The 17,718-nt window shown below is 35.3% G+C and overlaps 2 protein-coding genes across 2 annotated transcripts in view; one reads left to right on the top strand and one right to left on the bottom strand.

Annotated features, from left to right (window-relative positions):
* Nucleotides 1-508: 508 nt before the first annotated feature.
* On the bottom strand, nt 509-3,945 carry LOC134843762 (uncharacterized). The gene is made up of 4 exons (XM_063860028.1): nt 3,209-3,945; nt 2,503-3,000; nt 1,395-2,060; nt 509-1,182 (listed from the first exon to the last, which is right to left on the bottom strand). Exons 1-4 carry the CDS (start codon nt 3,767-3,769, stop codon nt 598-600), a joined length of 2,310 nt encoding a protein of 769 aa, XP_063716098.1. The 5' UTR covers nt 3,770-3,945; the 3' UTR covers nt 509-597.
* Nucleotides 3,946-5,621: 1,676 nt separating this feature from the next.
* LOC134843752 (high-affinity choline transporter 1-like) overlaps nt 5,622-17,718 on the top strand; it is a 34,714-nt gene continuing 22,617 nt past the window's right edge. Inside the window, exons 1-4 of the mRNA XM_063860016.1 lie at nt 5,622-6,170; nt 12,151-12,264; nt 13,371-13,517; nt 13,697-13,854. Coding sequence (XP_063716086.1) covers nt 5,885-6,170; nt 12,151-12,264; nt 13,371-13,517; nt 13,697-13,854 — 705 coding nt within the window. The 5' untranslated portion in view covers nt 5,622-5,884. The remainder of the gene's footprint in view (nt 6,171-12,150; nt 12,265-13,370; nt 13,518-13,696; nt 13,855-17,718) is intronic.

The raw sequence follows: 17,718 nt of genomic DNA, 5'->3' as shown, positions 1-17,718 counted from the left end.
TTGCAAGTTTCAATCCAGAGTGTTTTCCGACTTTGTAATGGTAAAAAGTTGTTACCATTACAAAGTCGGAAAACATTCTGGATTGAAACGTGCAAAAAGGACACAACATAAAGAAAAAAGCAATATGAAGCAGAAAAATAAAGCAAAAAAGGAAGTTATTGTTAGAATTTAAGTCATATAATCCATTGCAGTAGGGACTAACTTCAATAAATCGATCTTTAAAAAAGTCTGAAATTATGTTTAGGAGAAATTGGGCTCAAATCGCTCTTTATAACTGTTTTGCATGATAAAATTAAGGTATTTTAACATAAAATCAAAGTATCCTTCCCAGGAATTGGCTCAGGCTTCATCATAGTAAAAAAAGTCTAAAAAGAAAAATTATTCGAGCCAGTTTTTTCCGACGCTAAACGAAGCTTCCTCATATATCTTTTTTGAATCGGAACAACCAGTATTAAAAATATTCTAACATCATCGCAGGTCATAGTTTCTCCTCAATTTTCAAAACTGGTCGGAACAATTTTAAAAATTAATTTGAGTTACAACAATAGCAAGTGCAATTTTTATTAAAAGACAGTGCTTGGTAAGTTTGATATAAATCTAACTCATCATAAATTCGACTTGTTTGATTTTCTTGTTGCCCGCAGCCTTCTCATTGCCAGGTTGCGTCACAGTGAAGCTATCCATTTGGTTCGGAATCACTCCGAACACGAGCATGAAATCGTATTTCGGATTTGCCGACTTCACCATCATCACATTCTGTTTTGGCGTCAGATAATCGAACATCATCTGGTACGACTTCTTCATGTTTTTATCTTGTTGCTTTGGCGTGTTTTCTTTTATAATTTTAACAGTCTCTTTCCTAACTTCTGCCAGTTTTGGAGGGAGAGACCACTCTCCTATGATGAGATATCCGCTAGATAACTCTTTTTCAAGATCACTTTTCCTAGGACCTATCATGTGGTACAACGTATACTGGCTCGTTGGACTAAACAGTCCCTCGTAACTAATCTCTTTGATGGAATAGACGCTGCACTTTTTCAGTACAGTCTCGCTTCCAAGTGTAGCGTCGCCTCCGCTAATAGCTTTGAATTTTATCGTATTGGGGTTGAATTTGGAAGGGTTCTCGACACATCCCGCAATTAATTCCCACTTATCATTGAACTTGAAACTATGGTTTACATGCTGAAACAATTTTGATCGTCTAAATTTCTTTACTTTTATTTGTAATAATCATGGAAATGAGTTTAGATCGGTTTTTTTTCAGTATGACTGCACAGTTTTCTTCTGGCAGCCTCAGTTTCATTTTTTTCAATTGAATGGCATTAGACAGTGCAACTTTTGAAATTTTTTTTTTGAGGCCAAACGTTTCAGGAACTGAAAAATTGTTTCCTTACCTCTGGGTTTTTGAACCAAGCATGGCTGTACTTCGATCCTGGTGGGCTATATTGGATCAAATAAGACTGGTACATCGACAGCTTCTTATGCAGAATCTGTTCACTCACGTCTCTGTTCGGCTCCAGTTTGAAAATGGAAGTGGCCAAAATTTCCCAGTCCATTGCGAAACCCGTCTGCATGGTTGCGAAGTTCACTTGAAACATTGTGGTCAAGCCGTCACCGGGTCCGAATTGTCGAAGCGTCGACACTGCGGTGCTTCGAGACATGGTAGTGTCGTAGCTAGATTGGTCTAGCCCTGCACGGTAGTTGTTATTAAACATACTATCGATCCGGAAGGTTAGACTCTTATTAGCCCCAGCGGAGGGGGTTTTTGAAAAGGGACCAAAAAGGTACTGCCACCAGTAGTAAAGGGTGTGACCTATCGCCATTTCATGTAGCGTCCACATTCGGTCGAAGTAACTGGGTTCGCCGAACAGAAAGCACCGTTCGCTTAGTGTCAGAAAAGGGAACTTTTTGTAGTATTCTGACAAATGGGGATCGAATGCTGATTCGTCAATTAAACCAGCCAATGGTTCCTCTGAGTATCGAATGAGGTTGTCGGTCATAAATGGCGGACAGACTATGACAGTTGCTATGCTGAACACAGCCATTCCATCTTGCACGGCCTAAAAATAATTCAATTGAAGCGGATTCAAATTGAGCGCTAACAACAATATTAAAATAAAAACAGATAGTTTGAAGTAGAATTTTCGAACAAAAATGTTCCAGGTCTGAGTTTTGCCAGTCTTACTATTTAAGCAAATCACGCTAGAAGAATAGATGAAAATTCATGAGAACGAATTTATCTTAAATTTTTCTGCAACAGATTTATCGTTTTTAATCGCTACCCAAAAAAACGACAAAAAGGCAATTTATAGTTTTTTTCTGCTTTTTTTTGAAAGTTTTGGAATGGTTATTGCGGTTATCAAATTCTAGGCGACCTGCTAAAAGTTTAATTTGAGATATGTGAATTCTAGCTCTAAATAGATTAGAGACAGTAGATATTATAACTATAGCGGTGAAAAAATAAATAAAAGGATATTCGAACTAAAGGAAGCAAAAGCTGACCTTCAGAGTTTCGTCAATGTCCTCTTTGCGTTGAGGAGTGCAAAATACATCTACCCAGAAGTATTCGAAGGCACTATTCTGCAACATCATAAGCGACACCATCGCAATCGGATCTTGTCCGTTGAACTTGTTCGACTTATTTTTCAACGTCTTCAGTTGATCTACATAGTTCACGCATTCCGTGAATCTTTGGAAGTGGACTTTGTCTTTCACCTTTTGCGCAACCGAAAAGTCGTCCAAGGTTTTCTTAATGACATCAGATATCTGTGCAAAAAGTTGATCAGGTTTTGACTTCTGAAAATCTATTTTCTGGTCTTTGATCTTTTTGATTAGTTTGGCTATGTCGTGTTGTTTGATTTGAGGCATGGCGCCTTGTGGTACTGCAAAGATAAGGTATCTCTTGATCTTTTCTAGTGTCTCGTCTCCTAGGTAGGATTCTGTGATCGAGGATGTGTCCATCTGAAGCATGGACTTACCAACTAGGAGAGCCGACATCATCTGAAAAAGACGATCAGTTTTTTTAATTACTTTTTTGTCTAAAATGTTTTCAATTCCGTTTAATATTTACATATTTTAAATTTTTATCATTTTTTTTCCGAACAAAAAAGTCCGAACAAAAAAAAGATTTTTGGGTTAATTTTCAAACGAAAACGAAAAACTTCTTTAAATTCTAGGTTAACAGTTCAAATAATGAAAACTAACTAACATCCAGAAGATCGTCAGCATTGTCAGTTTCCAATCCCATTGATTTTTCAGTCTCCTTGAATCCAAAAAGTGTGGTTCTTTCTAGTAAGTACTTCAAAAATACTTCATTTTTTCCGTTTTCGTCAAAAATCATTTCCACTAGTTTTCCGACAAAACTCCACCAATTTGAAGCGTGTTCGAAAAACGTTTTCTCTTCGAAGCAAGTGTCATCAGCACACAAGTAAGTGTTTTTGAGAAATTGTGAAAACGTTTCGGCAAAAGCGTCCACTTCAACATCTGAAGTGCACCATCGGTGACTAATACAGCAGAAGTTTTTCTCATTTAACTTCGAAACTTCTACCTCTTCACACATTCTGAGAATTTCAGTGTTCTTGGAAATATCTCCGCCTTTTTGAAGTGCGAACTCAATAGCCTTGACCAAGCTTTTTTTGGGCATGACTTTGACTTTTGTCGGCATGTGCTGTTTTTGGCAATGTTCGCTGTATTTGTTCACAGTTGGAGAAGGCATACCAGGGTTCGCAATCTTCTGGTAAAACTCTTTGTCTACTTGAAAGTGAGCCATGTTTTTCAAGCCAATAAAAATTCAAATGTTTTCTGAATTATAAAATGATAGCAGTTGAATTGAAAGTGAAAGACTGTTTTGAGCTGTTTTGCAAGGTATGATTTATTATTCAAACTTAGCTACAATTTTGTTCTGTTTCTCTGCATTTGTTTTTGTTCAATGGTGTATTTTTATGCAGTGATGTGCGTAAAAACTAGTTTTTCTTTTTAAATAAAAACCAAATAGTAAAACGCACGTTGCTCAAGACTAAGAGTTATCATTACGAGGCCAAACTGTGCATTTTGTGAATTGTAAGCGGAATCCGCTACATTGCTACTTTTTTCTGATATTTTTGCTGTTGTGGATTTCAGAAACAAATAGTTAAAACACTGCACCGAACAAAAACGCTCCAAAAATAGGCGAAGTTGCGGAATCCGCCACAGTATTTGCTGAATCCGGAACAGTTTGTAGAATCCAAAAACAAATAATAAACAAGACTGCTCGTATCAGGGTGACGCCCTGATTATTCCGACTGCCTTTTAAGGTTTTATGGAGCAGTAATAACATCAAAAAATTGAATGTTATAAAATAACAAGAAAACTTTTTTTTCTAAAATTTGAAACTTTTTGTGAAAAATTATTCCCCCACACGCCCAAAGGATAGATTTCGCTCCTTGTAACAAATCAATTATTGCAAATAAGCTTCTTTCAATCAATTTGGAACGATTTTAAGACGGATTAACTCTCCGCTTACGCGTTAATAGCGCGAAATATATTGCGCGTTAATTGTCCCAAATTGGCCAAAATGGCAATCTCTAAACCCCCATAATTTTACGAAAAACGATCACAGGTGAAATATCTTTTCAAATTTGAGCTCAAGACAACAATAGCTTTCGAATGAGATAAAAAAAATTCCGTCAAAAATGTCTAGTTAAAAAGTCGAAATTTGTCTGAAGAAAAAAAACCCACCCCGAGCACAAATATTCCGTTACCGAAAGTCGAAACAAAAATAAGTATAGCAAAAATTAGCTGTTGCGGAATTCAAAACTGTAAGCGGAATCTGCAAGTTTTAAGCAGAATCCTCAAATTTTGAGCAGTATCCGCAAATTGTCAGCGGAATCCCCAAAATGAAAGCGAAATCTGCATTTTTTTGCGGATTCCATTAACATATATACTTACATTTTTAAATTCAGTTAATTTTGTGGGTCATCAACCAGACTGTCTAATAGCTCAATATCATTTAATGCTAACAGTTTGAACTCACCATTTAAATCTCAAATACTGAAAGATTGAACACCGTTTTTAATTTTTTTCTTGTCTGTTTCAACAAGTTTGGAGATAACTATTTGACCGCTGATTAGTTTTTTGATCTTCATAACTTAATTATTTTGTTTTGTTTTCGGAATACAAGTAGTTTTTTGATTTTAAGAGAAGGCTAGTCATACAGTTTTTACATAGTATGGAAATGCGTGACTAATGTTTTTTCATAGAAAATAGTATGGCAACTGTTCTACCAGCATTTAAAAAAAAAATAGTATGGCATTTGTTTGACTAGCATTTTGTCATAGAAAAATAGTATGGAACTGTATTACTAGCATTTTTTTTCATAGAAAAATAGTATGGCAACTGTTTGACTAGCATTTTTTCATAGAAAATTAGTATGGAAAGGTATGACTTGCATTTTTTCGTAGAAAAGTAGCATAGCAACTGTATGACTAGCAGTTTTTGTCTATGGCGGTCAAGCCGGGAGTTGAACAGGATTCGGAGCACTCACCATCAATCAAATTGCGAAAGTTAACCTGTCTACTATTTATTGACTTTATTCGGTTTCAAATCCATTCTGCGTGTCATTATCAAAACTGCAGAATAGTAAATGTTCGACAGAGGCTTGAATTTTTGAAGATTACCTTTTAATCTGTTTGCTCAATACATAACCAAAGTTATAAATTTGAAGTTGGATTGACTTCTAAGTATACATCAACCTCATTTGAATGTTCATTAGATTTAGAAATCAGCTTTTATCTGATAGATAAAACGTTGTGTATTCGTACACAAAACAAACCTGTAATAGTGATTTATGTTTAAACGCATAATTTTACTAATATAAAGAGATATCAGTGTTATCAGATTACTTAAAATGGCTGTTAACATTGGAGGTCTCATTTCGGTCATTTTCTTTTATTTAGCCATTCTGATATCCGGACTTTGGGCGGCGTGGTATGGCAGGAAGAGCAAAAAGGAAGCTGTCAGAAAAGATGAAGAAGGAGATGACGCGCCCGAAAATGAAGTTTCGAAGAAACCCAGGTCGAACTCTATCTTGGTTCTGGGAATACAGGGCAAAATTAAGTCTACGAGACAGGAAGTTGAAGCTATGTTGGCGGGACGGAATATCGGATGGGTTGTTGGCTCGTTCACTATGACAGGTAAACCCTCTTTTTCGCCCTTTTCTGATGAGGCTTATCTTTCTGTTTTTCAATCGTAGGGCTGGGTGTGTGTCCCTTGCAAGGATCCTTGTTTGGTAATTTAGTGCAAAGATGTTTTTAGATAGATACATCCTAAGAGAAGCAATAGACGTTCGCAGTTGTATTGAGAACTGCAGATCGTGTCTTATTCCATTACTCTCTACGGATAAATGTTCCTAAACAGATTTATGTGGAATTTGATTGAGTTGCTCTTAAAATGTTTTTAGCTATAGTTCCCTTAGCTAACGATTTGCTTTGTAGAAAAAAGAATAAGAGCAGTAGCAAACCAGAAGGGGGACTGACCGCGCGTCCATCTCCTCAGGATTTTGACACCCCTACGAAATCGATGTTTCGCCTATAATATCTTTTTAATGGAACTCCATTTTTGGCCAAGAGATTAACTGTTTTAAAGTGGGTTCTAATTAAAAAAAAAAATTTTCCAATGCAAGATCAGGGAAACCACAAATAATTACAGATGCCACATTAAAGCCTAATTTTTTGTTATTCGTTTTTGAACAACACTTGCACGAAAATTACATATTTATTAATAAAGTTTTTTAAGAGCTGATTTTACCCAGAGAAACAAACACTGAATTGATAAAATGGTCAATGAGGCACAGCACATTCTACCCAGTGTACCTTAATGAACAAGAAAAATTTTTTATCCGACTCAACAATGAGCTGATAAGAGTAACTTAGTAACTCACATATTTAGTGAATTAGGTGATCAAAAGATGGCGACAATTAAAGCGCCAAATTAAATTAATTAATAAGCTGTAGCCTTAATCTTACAACCTTTCCAAGTGTTATCGAAAATTGGTAGCTCCCAGGAGTTAACAAACAATTCTAAATGATGTTGGTTCAGTTGTTTTTTGAACAGAGGATAGGAGGTTGTATATTTCAGTTTTTCATGCTAGAAAATAAACCAATGGCAAGCTTTCACAAGAATAAGTTTGTCTTTGTACTTGCTTGTCATGTTAAAAGTGAAATAAACTTCCTTAGTAAGTGCTTTGAATTTGCAGTATTCGTAATTTGGAAATTATGTTTGATCAAAACACGGTAATTTGTTATTTATCAACTTGCAAAACTATATTAGCCTATCGTATCTTACTCTGGGACGTATAGGAAGTGTTTTGGGTTTGTTTTCAGAGAGATTCAAAATTCATACTGTCCTTTGAAAACAGCGGTCTAAACGGCCCAATTGATTTGTGTGTCTAAAGTGTTTAGCGCATTTTCTCGAATGCCAACTAATAGTGGCAGTGAATAATAGAGCTGGCTGAGAACCTAATTTTCAGAAGTTAAGTTGAGCTAGGTTTTTTATTGCTGTTGCTATTTTGCGTAGAACGTTTTTAACTTCTAGCTTCATTGTGGTTATATTGTCAATGATGACACCTAAATAATTAACTTGATTTGTTTCTTTGATTCTAGAGTCTGCTTTGTCTTCGCTCAAATTGAGTTTGTGAGTTCTGAAGCACTTTAGGGGACTATCTAGGTCGAATTTTTCTATTTAGATGTCTATGGAGTCAATATCACAGGCTAAATTTTCAAGGAAAAGATCGGTGTGTCTAGTGTTTGGCCAAGAGGCATGGTTCAAAAAAGCTCTTTTATTTTAATAGCCCAAAAGCTAACTCTACTCAAAAGCTCTCAAAAATGCTGTTGTTAATTTATTGTATATCATCTCTTAACACGGGATAGAGTTTCTTAGGTATGCATAGAAGTAAACCACCACCTCTGAATTTCTTGTTTGACCTATCTTGCTCAAAAAACTGATAACTAGATTCAATCAACAAAAAGTTTGAGGGAAAGTTGGGTTGAAGCCAAGTTTCCGTTAATGCAAGGGTTGTATTTTCCCAGATAGTTTCAAAAAACTTTCGATGTTTTTGATTTTTCCGCTTATGCTTTGGATATTTAGATGAACTAATGTCATAAATTTTAGGTTTTGTTTTAGTTTTGTTTTAGGTTCGGAATAAATGAGTATGGGGGCTGGGTTGGTTTGAATAACTCCGCATATCAAACGTTTTTTTTGCTCACCTAAGTGATTTTCTTAAAAATAAATTCTCAGAGGTCGAAAAAAGCAGGGCATGAAATAAATTACTGCTGAAATTTTTTTTGTCAAGTCGATGTGGTCCACTGCCGTTCCACCGGGTTTACCAAGTTGAAAGTAAGAACGACAACAGAAATAGTATCATCAAGAAATATGTTGGTTGCTGCATAACGAATCATAGTTACACATATTTTGAACAAACATATCATCAATAGTTGTTGTACAAACTCATAGGCATCTGATATTGTATATGATGATTGATACCCCTGAAGGTGTGAGTTTTGGCTAGTTTTGTCTTTTTAAAGCATTCAGCATTAGAGACCAAGTTGTTTCTGTCGGTCTCGCGCTTCCTTGGTATATTATTCAAAAACGGCAGAATGATTGTCCTTTGAATGGATTTTGTCGAAATAGTAGTCATTGTAATCAACAAGATCTTTTATTTGCCCCTTAAGCTTAATTGTATCATACCCTTTGATATCACAATAATCAACCAAGACTGCATCTTATTAATCCATTCGACTGTTTTTCATATCATTGCTTGCTTTTTACTGAGTGGTTTTTTACCACCACTGAGTAAAAAAGCAAGCAATGATATGGAAAACAGTCGAATAGATTAATATGATGCAGTATGGATTGATTACTGTGATGTCAAAGGGTATGATAAGATTAAGCTAAGTTAGCAATTAAAAGATATTGGCGATTGCAAGGACTACTATTTCCACAAAATCCATTTCAATTAAAATCGCCAATATCTTTTATTTTCTAATTTAGCTTAATCCTATGATAAATTTTGGTATCATAATAATCATCCAATACTTCATCATGTATTTTATTCGACTGTTTTTCATATCATTGCTTGCTTTTTTACTCAGTGGTTGTACTTCACAGATAATGAAAAGATTTCAGAAAACAAGTCAACCAAGTTTTTGACGTCGTTTTAGATATCGTTAGCGCTCTTATCGGTATTTAAAATACTGCTTGTGCCGTCGTGTAGCACTAAAGTTTTTAGTTTTTTTCTGAAAGTATTTTCCAACCAAGTTAGATTTTTCCTGGGTGTTGGAGCCACTATAAGCTTGTATCTCGGTGTCTAAAGGGATATCAGGGTTGCCCACTGTCCAAATTATCCTGGATCCTATGATCAACTTTGTGACCTGATCTTCAACCTCTAATGATTTAAAATCTCTAGCCTTTACTCCACTTGAAATTAACCTGTTTTGTTCATTTGGATCCAAAGCTGTCGACGATGAGGCCACTCTTCCCCTGAAAGCCCATCCAACTTCTGGTTGATGGCCAATAACATCTTGAGTTGATCGAACAATACTGATTTTGCATCATACTGATTTTTACCTGTACAGTAATTAGGTTTTCTTGCTGAATCTGTGGCTTTATCATTTGACTTTTGAAGAACTTATAAAACAAATAAAATTTTTCTAGTTGCAGATGTTCGTTTGCACTTTCTTTCAGCAGTATGTACTATTTGCCATGTAGCCCGGTGCTCTTGTTAGGCGATCTGTGTTCCAATTGATTGAAATTTACGCTTAATTACTCATGCTGAACAAAAAAAAAACCGACAGAAAAAAAACACAATTAGTTGGTTGTTTTGCCAGTAGTGCAGATTTTTACCACCGATATTAACTTTGAGAAAAATTTCAAAAGGAACTCTAGATTTAAAAAAAAAACGTTTACTTCTGTTCCTAAATTTAATATTAGTTTAATTGAAACTTAAAACAAAACGTTTGTCTTTTTACTGGGGTAATTCTCTCGTGACGCTACCAAACCGAACTCTAAATTGGCCTGAAAACGAAAATTGTTAAACCAATTTTTCTTGACATTGAATTATTTTGTAGTTTTTCAAACCCCACTGACGACTTATAAATCTTGTGAATGATACCACACTTGAACTCATTCAAAGTTTTATGAGGTAGAGAAAACTGGGTAAAAAAAAACTTTCAACACCATTGTCTGTTTTGGTCATTTCCTGATTCGGTCGCATAACAAAAAAATATAACGTATAGCTGGAATGTATCAAGTTACAAGAAAATCTGAACCACAAAGTATTCATCTACTTTATTTGAAGTTCAGATATAAGTTTTCAATGTTTTTTTTTCTGTTTTCATAGTGTTTATATTTGTCCTTCCGAATATTGAAAATGGGGAAGAACTTTGTGTACGGGTGAATTTTAAACTTTTTTTTGCTTGCCACGCAAAATCAAGTACCAGAGTTAAGCATCAAAATGAGTTGAGTTATAGATCATAAAAAATCACATCAATTGATTCGAAATTGGTTTGCTTTTTCTGAGTTTAGTCTAATTTCGAGTAAGTGAAGTGAGTGAGTGGGTCTTACAATAGGCTTATTATAGCTTATAGCTCAAAGTAGCCCTTATAAATTGAATTGTGAAAATTCAGCTATACCTCAATTTTTTAAGTGTTTTAGCCTACTATTCAGAATTTTTTTGGAAAAATAAAAGAAACGTCTGCAAAAATTTAGAACTTTTTCTTCTTTTTTTTTGAAGAAAACTGTTACGCTAGATTACAAGTTATTCTTATTTTACCCTTACTATGTAGTATGTCTGAAATTAAGGCTTTTGTCCAGGTCCACTCATCGCACCACGAATACCAAACTACAATTTATATACAAAAAAAATGTTTCTATTTTAGTTTTAATATTACTGTGGCAGGAGTTTTCTTGGCTATATTTGCAATAATCGGCTATCCTTGTTATAATTTAATGATATTTTTATACAGTTTTTTCTTGTGATCTTAATTTTTTGTAAAATAAATGACAATTCTGATGAAACCTGTGGCTTGATCATTTGACTTTGGAAAAAATCAAAAACAAATTCAATTTCAAAGATTTTTTTTGCAATTTTCGGAGCATTATATACAACTTGCGCGGTATCTTGCTGTCAATGGCAGTAAATTCATTTTCAAATTTAACAAAATAGTGGGTTTAATTTCTTTTTTTTTTCAAATCGCCATCTCTACTTAATCGCAAGAGAATTACTTAAAATTCACAGAAATATACAAAAACACAAAAAAAGCCTGCCCAAAAAACCAAAATAAAAAAGCCGGTTTCAGGCCTAAATTCCAAGCAGCGACAGTAAATTGCTCTCTCAATTGGTTGTAAATTGCTCTCTCAATAAAAGTAATCAGACCAGGGGTGGATATAGGTGGCGGACGCCCCCCCCCCCCCCCCTCAGGGATTCGACCCCCTGCCGACCCAAAAGGTCCCCTTTGTACTATTTTGGGATTTCCATTTTTGGTTCACGGACCCAAAAATTTGTCTAAAGGCGCCTTAGGCGCCAATATATAGTAATTTTTAGGGGGGAGCGCGCGCCGAAAAAACGTGATTTTTTGGTCAAAATTTTCCAAAAAGTGACTAACAATGCTTTTTTTGGCCTGTTTTTTCAAAATTTTGCCTGCAGCGCAGAAAGTTTGACCAAACAGGGTCTTTTTAATGCTTTGGGAAAGCTCGAAAAATCAATTTGGTTCACCTAAAAAGAAATGTCGACAAAATTTTCAAGAATTTTTTGAAAATCCGTCCCCCCCCCCCCCCCCCTCGAGAAAATCCTAGATCCACCCCTGATTTAGACTAATTTTTGTCGACACTGTGAAAACTTCATTATTTTTTTGAATCCCAATCACAATCAAGCAATCAAGAAGGCTTGATTATGCTACATTTTACCCCCATACGAGCTTTCTCTGAGGCCTTAAACAAACAAACATTGGTAGAAAAACCATACTAGACCCAAGTTATTTTAGTCAGTTCTTGATGTGGTCATGTAACAAAATTAAAAAATCTAAAAGAGGTTCTTAATAGATTGTGTAATTAGAAAGCATCTAGTTACAAAACAATCTGAAAAACATAAATATTTAAGTATTTTGTTTATCATTTCAGCAACGTGGGTCGGAGGTGGCTTCATCAATGGCACTGCAGAGGCAATATATGACCCCTCTTATGGGATGGTGTGGAACCAGGCACCATGGGGATACTCACTCAGTCTTTTCATCGGTTAGCCCGACCTATCAAAATCTCCACTCAATCATTTATCGAGTCATTTTTCTGTTTGGAAGTTCCAATTTCAGGTGCATATCAAGATTTTTCAAAAAAACAATCCAAATTATTATCGACCGTGTTTAGGGCGGCAAATATATATTTTCCGAGCTCTCCCAAAAAAAACCTCGAAGACCCTATTTTGATCAAATACTTTGCTTGCAGGCAATTTTTTGAAAAAAGGCCAGGGACGTTGTTTTAGGCACTTTTTGTAAGGTTTTGACCAAAAAAAAATAACCAAGTTTTTGGCGCCCGTTTTTCCTCAAAATATATATTGGGTCCAATATATACAAATTAATTAATTAATTAGTATATATTGGAGCCAAAGGCACTTTTATAAAAACTTTACGGTCCAAAACGGATGGGGCAAAATGGTACTTTTGGGTGCTATTTTTTATTTGCTCTCGGCCCTACTCCTTCCTTACTATCTTGGGCCTTGCTTCTGTGGGGGAGATTGGTGTCGCCCATTTTACCGATGCCGGTCCCACCTTGAGGAGGCGGATGACATTGGGACCCCTCCAACCGTGACCGAAGTGGGATTCGAACACACGACCTGCGTGTCAAAAGAGGCACGTCTTGCCCATTCGCTACAGCCCCTCCATTTGGGTGCAACTCTTTGGGTGGCGAGGGGGTCAAATCCTTTAGAAGGGGCAATGGGTGCCTGCTTTACTTGCTAAAATTGTTCTAAAAATTTTTTTTCTTAACCAGCTTTTATCAACACAGAAAATTGTATGCAAATTTTTTTGATGTCAGCTGTCTCACGACTGGAGGTGCATCACTTCGATAGATCACTGGATCCATTCTGTTGGTTATTTGTGGAACTTAATTTCGCGTGGATGAAATTGGAAAATTGATTAGAGCGGCTGTAAGGGAGTCCGGAACATTGGCTAAGAATTGAGTGCATCAAACTAAGTAAATTATAATCCTAAAGAAAAGTAGAAACTGAAAAACCAAAAAGGGGGTTGAATTGTTCAAACAAAAACTTTGATGACTGAGAAATACTCTAGCCTCAGAATTCTGAGGCTGGAGTAGTTCTCAGTCACCAACATTTTTTTTATCTTTAGGTGGTCTATGCTTTGCGAAGATAATGAGGAGCAGAAATTACATCACGATGCTGGATCCCTTCCAGGAGAAGTTTGGCACTAAGATGGGGGGACTTCTCTACCTCCCCGCCCTGGTGGGAGAGACGTTCTGGTCTGCCGCAATTTTGGGTAAAAAGTTACAAAATCGCAATTAAGTCATTCAAAATACAGCAAAGTTAGCCATTCAAAATAAAATCAGTGATTTTTTTCGGCGAATGATCTCTCATCAAAATTAGTGCTAATTGGGGTCAGAGGCTCATTTCAGAAACTCATTTCGAACCAAGTTTCAAGCCCGCTTTGTTTTTCAGCGGCACTGGGTTCAACAATCACAGTCATTCTTGACATCCCCAACAACTACAGTGTGGTGATCAGTGCCTGTATTGTAGTACTATACACCCTGTTCGGGGGACTATACTCGGTGGCATACACTGACGTCATCCAACTCCTCTGCATGTTCGTCGGTCTCGTGAGTAACCATGTTACCACCACTAAAATTGAGGAGTTTTTCTCGCGAGGCAAAAGCGAAGGAGCAAAAACAAACTAGAGACTGATTTTTGACTTCTGTTTTGAATGTGCTTCTTTTTTATTCAAATAAAGAACAACAAGGATAGGCGGTTGCTGTGCAAGTATAGCACAGACTGCTGCGATCACATTTATAGATAAAACAACAAAGTAGTTTTTTTTCAAATTAGAGTGGTTCTCAGTCCATGGTGTGAATAGAGAACTATGCGAACGTTTAGTATATTAATTGATGAGACATAATTGACATCATTTGTCATTTGACTTCACAGAATGTATAACAAGCACAAAACTTAAAAATATTTTAAAGTTTTTCTTAACTTTTTCTGTTAATTTTTAAACAAAATTTTTAAAACTTTTTTATAGCCAGTTTTAATTGCCAAACAACTGCTAAACAGGCTTCCAAAAGCAGTTATTTTTGAGTTTTACGGCCGAAATCACTTAATTTCATATAACGATTGTTACTTGATTGCTTTACTCGCTCGAAATGAAATTAGACTAAAACTCAGTTTCCAGCATGTTTTTCTGGACATTAGGATGTTTCTTCGAACTGTTCAAACCATCAAATCTCAACTAAAAAGGCTGAAATCTGATGTATCACTGGACATATTCTGATGACTCTTTGTGGTACCTGTTTTTCGTGAAAAACCAAAAAAAAAATAGAAAAAACCTGAAACACACCCAGTGACAAAATTCCTCTCCCTTTTCAACGGTCAGAAGAAAAAAACGATATAACTCAAATAAAAAATGATATAGAAATATTGTTTTCACAAAGAAGCGAGGCTGCTATTTGCAAACAAAAGCGAGAAAAAGGGCCAAAAGTAGCTCTAAAATGATCAAAAAATGAAAAAAGGAAGGAAAAGGTAAGACTAAGCTTCTGATGTGTGCCGTAGTCCAGCCCCGACTACATGATTTACTGTCAAACGTCTTAGCATCTGGAGTTTTCCCGCGCCGCTTAAATTATCGGTTTAAAAACAATTTTTGAAAAATGTGCTGAAGCGAAAAATACTTCCGAAATTTCCAAAAAACAAAAAAATTGTCACAAAATTGACTTTTGCTACAACCATCACTGTTTTTCAGCAACAATTAGGGCGTAGCCGTAATGAAAAGAAAGTCCTTAGCGCATTGTTTTTCAATTGACTTTTTGTTATGAATTTGTAAGTGTAGTTTTCGAGGTCAACATTTGAAAACATGGATTTTTTTTTTAAATTCAACCTTCGCTTTAACCAAAAATTAGGGTTCAGTTGCAGAGCAGAAAAGTTCTAGCATCTACTAGTGTAATTGAAATCTTTAGTTCAGATCTGGCAGGGTAGTTATTGATAAAAATCTTCCCAAAAAGGTCAAAGTTTTAAAAAAAAACTTTTTCTGGGTCCAAAATTAAGTTCCTATAAAAGGTAGCGCGTAACTGCTTCTGCAGAGAAATTTCCAATTGCTTTTGTTTTCCAGAACTGGCAAGGTAGTTTTCGAAAAAACCAAAAAATATCCAAAGAGCGATTGAAATTGAACTTTTAATCTTAGATCGAAAAAATAGTTCGACACCACTTGTGCAGAGAAGACTCGCATACCTGCTTTTTCAATCAAATCCTTAATTTTTATTTGCGACTTGAAGCTTTTATGTGGGACATATGCCGTAAAAATGAGTAATTTTAGTGCATGGTTTTTTAGTGCGAACGTTTAGTATATTAGTTGATTAGACATAATCGATATCATGTGACTTCAAAAAAGTTCTAACAAGCACAAAGTTAAAAAATTTTTATAAGTTTTTCTCAATTTTTTCTGATAAATTTTAGACAACAATTAATTTAAATTTTTAAAGACGGTTTTAATTGCCAAACAACTGCTACAAGGGCTTCCAAAAGCAGTTATTTTTGAATTCTACGGCCAAAATCATTTAGTTTTGTATAACATTTGTTACTTGATTGCTTTACTCGCTCGAAATGAAATTTTTCGAATGCTCTACTCAAATTTTCCAGCCTATTTTTCTGGAAATTAGGATGTTGTTTCGAACTGTTTTGGACGTCTTTCAAATCATAAAATCCCAAATAAAAAGGCTGAAATCTGTTGTATCACTGGACATATTCTGATGACTCTTTGTGGTACCTGTTTTTCGCGAAAAACCAAAGAAAATAGAAAAAAATGAAACACACCCAATCACAAAATAATCTTCCCTTTTAAACGGTCAGAAGAAAAAAGATATAATTTACTTAAAAAATTGATATAGAAATATTGTTTTCACAAAGACCCGAGAAAACGGGCCAAAAGTAGCTCTAAAAAGATCAAAAATGGAAAATTGAAAAAAAAGGTAAGATTAAGTTTCTGCTGTGTGCCAGAGTCCAGCCCCTACTACATGGTTTACTGTCAAACGTCTTAGCATCTGGGTTTTTGCTGCGCAGCTTAACGTACCGGTTTAATAACACTTTTTGGAAATAATGCTGAAGCGAAAAAAAAACTTCCAAAATTTCCAAAAAAAAAGTTTTTCACAAAACTGACTTTTGCTATGTCCATCAGTGCTTTTGAACGACAACTAGGGCGTAGCCGCAATGAAAAAAAAACGTTCTTAGCGCTTTGTTTTTCGATTGACTTTTAGTTATGAATTTGTAAGTGTAGTTTTCGAGGTCAACATTTCAAAACATGGATTTTTTTGAACTCAACCTTCGTTTTAACCAAAAATAAGGGTTCAGTTGCAAAGCAGAAAAACTTCTAGCATCTCCTAGTGTAATTGAACACTTTATTTCAGATCTGGCAGGGTAGTTACGGATAAAATCCTTCCGAAAAAAGTCAAATTTAAAAAAAAAAGAGTTTTTCTGGTTCCAAAATTAAGTTCCTATAAAAGGTAGCGAGTAACTGCCTCTGCAGAGAAATTTCTAACTGCTTTTGATTTCTAGAACTGGCAAGGTAGTTTTCAAGAAAAACAAAAAAATATCCAAAACGATTGAAATTGAACTTTTAATTTTAGATTTTGCGAAAAGGTTTTTGAAAAAACTCAGAAAAATTCCAAAAACGGGCAAAATTTTAAAACTGGTACATTTTTCTAGGGGGAAAACTTTTTTCATCAAAAAAGTAGGCCAGGCAGACACAACTTGTGCAGAGAAGATTCGCGTACCTCCTCTTTCAATCAAACCCTTAACTTTTATTTGCGTTCGAAACTTTTATGTGCGACATGTGCCGTAAAAAATAAATACCGTAAGAAAACACTACGCTTCGCTTTGCTTGTGTAGCTAAGGTGCGACTGTACCAAGATCCATTACGAGGCTAAACTGTGCATTCTGTGCATTGTAATCAGATTCCACAACAATCCAAAATCAGATCTGTCAAGGAATCCACATCATTGCTACTTATCTTTGATCTTCTTTGCTATTAAAGCTCCTCAAACAAATACTTAAAATACTGTTCAGCTCAAAATCGCTCCAAAAATAGACAAATTTGAGGAACCGCAACCGTACTTGGGGAATCCAAAACAGTTTGTGGAGTTCTTAAACAAACATTAAGACACGTGTATAGTAAAATTGGGCTGATGCGGAATCCGCAACTGTAAGCGGAATCCGCAAAATGTAAGTTGAATCCGGAAATTGTAAGTTGAATCCGTATTTTGTTTGCGGACTCCGTTTAGATATATATATATACATATATATATATATATATATATATATATATATATATATATATATATATATATATATATATATAGTAGCGTTTGAAATTATATCTTTGAGTTACATCATTTGATTTCACTAGAATAGGAGTTTACTTGATCGGTGTTTGGGATTAATGGAATTCCAATTACTGACCAATATTCGGGTTCGATAAAATT

Source organism: Symsagittifera roscoffensis, chromosome 1 (genome assembly GCF_963678635.1).
Source record: "Symsagittifera roscoffensis chromosome 1, txSymRosc1.1, whole genome shotgun sequence".
Lineage (NCBI taxonomy): Eukaryota > Metazoa > Xenacoelomorpha > Acoela > Convolutidae > Symsagittifera > Symsagittifera roscoffensis.
Note: the sequence above shows the minus strand (reverse complement) of the source record. Positions and strands in the feature narration are given on the sequence as shown.

Coding starts and splice junctions, on each gene's coding strand:
- LOC134843762 (XM_063860028.1), bottom strand. CDS start 3,769: ATGGCTCACTTTCAAGTAGACAAAGAGTTTTACCAGAAGATTGCGAAC. Junction 3,001..3,208: donor ATGCTGACGATCTTCTGGAT/GTTAGTTAGTTT, acceptor CGTCTTTTTCAG/ATGATGTCGGCTCTCCTAGT. Junction 2,061..2,502: donor ACATTGACGAAACTCTGAAG/GTCAGCTTTTGC, acceptor AATTATTTTTAG/GCCGTGCAAGATGGAATGGC.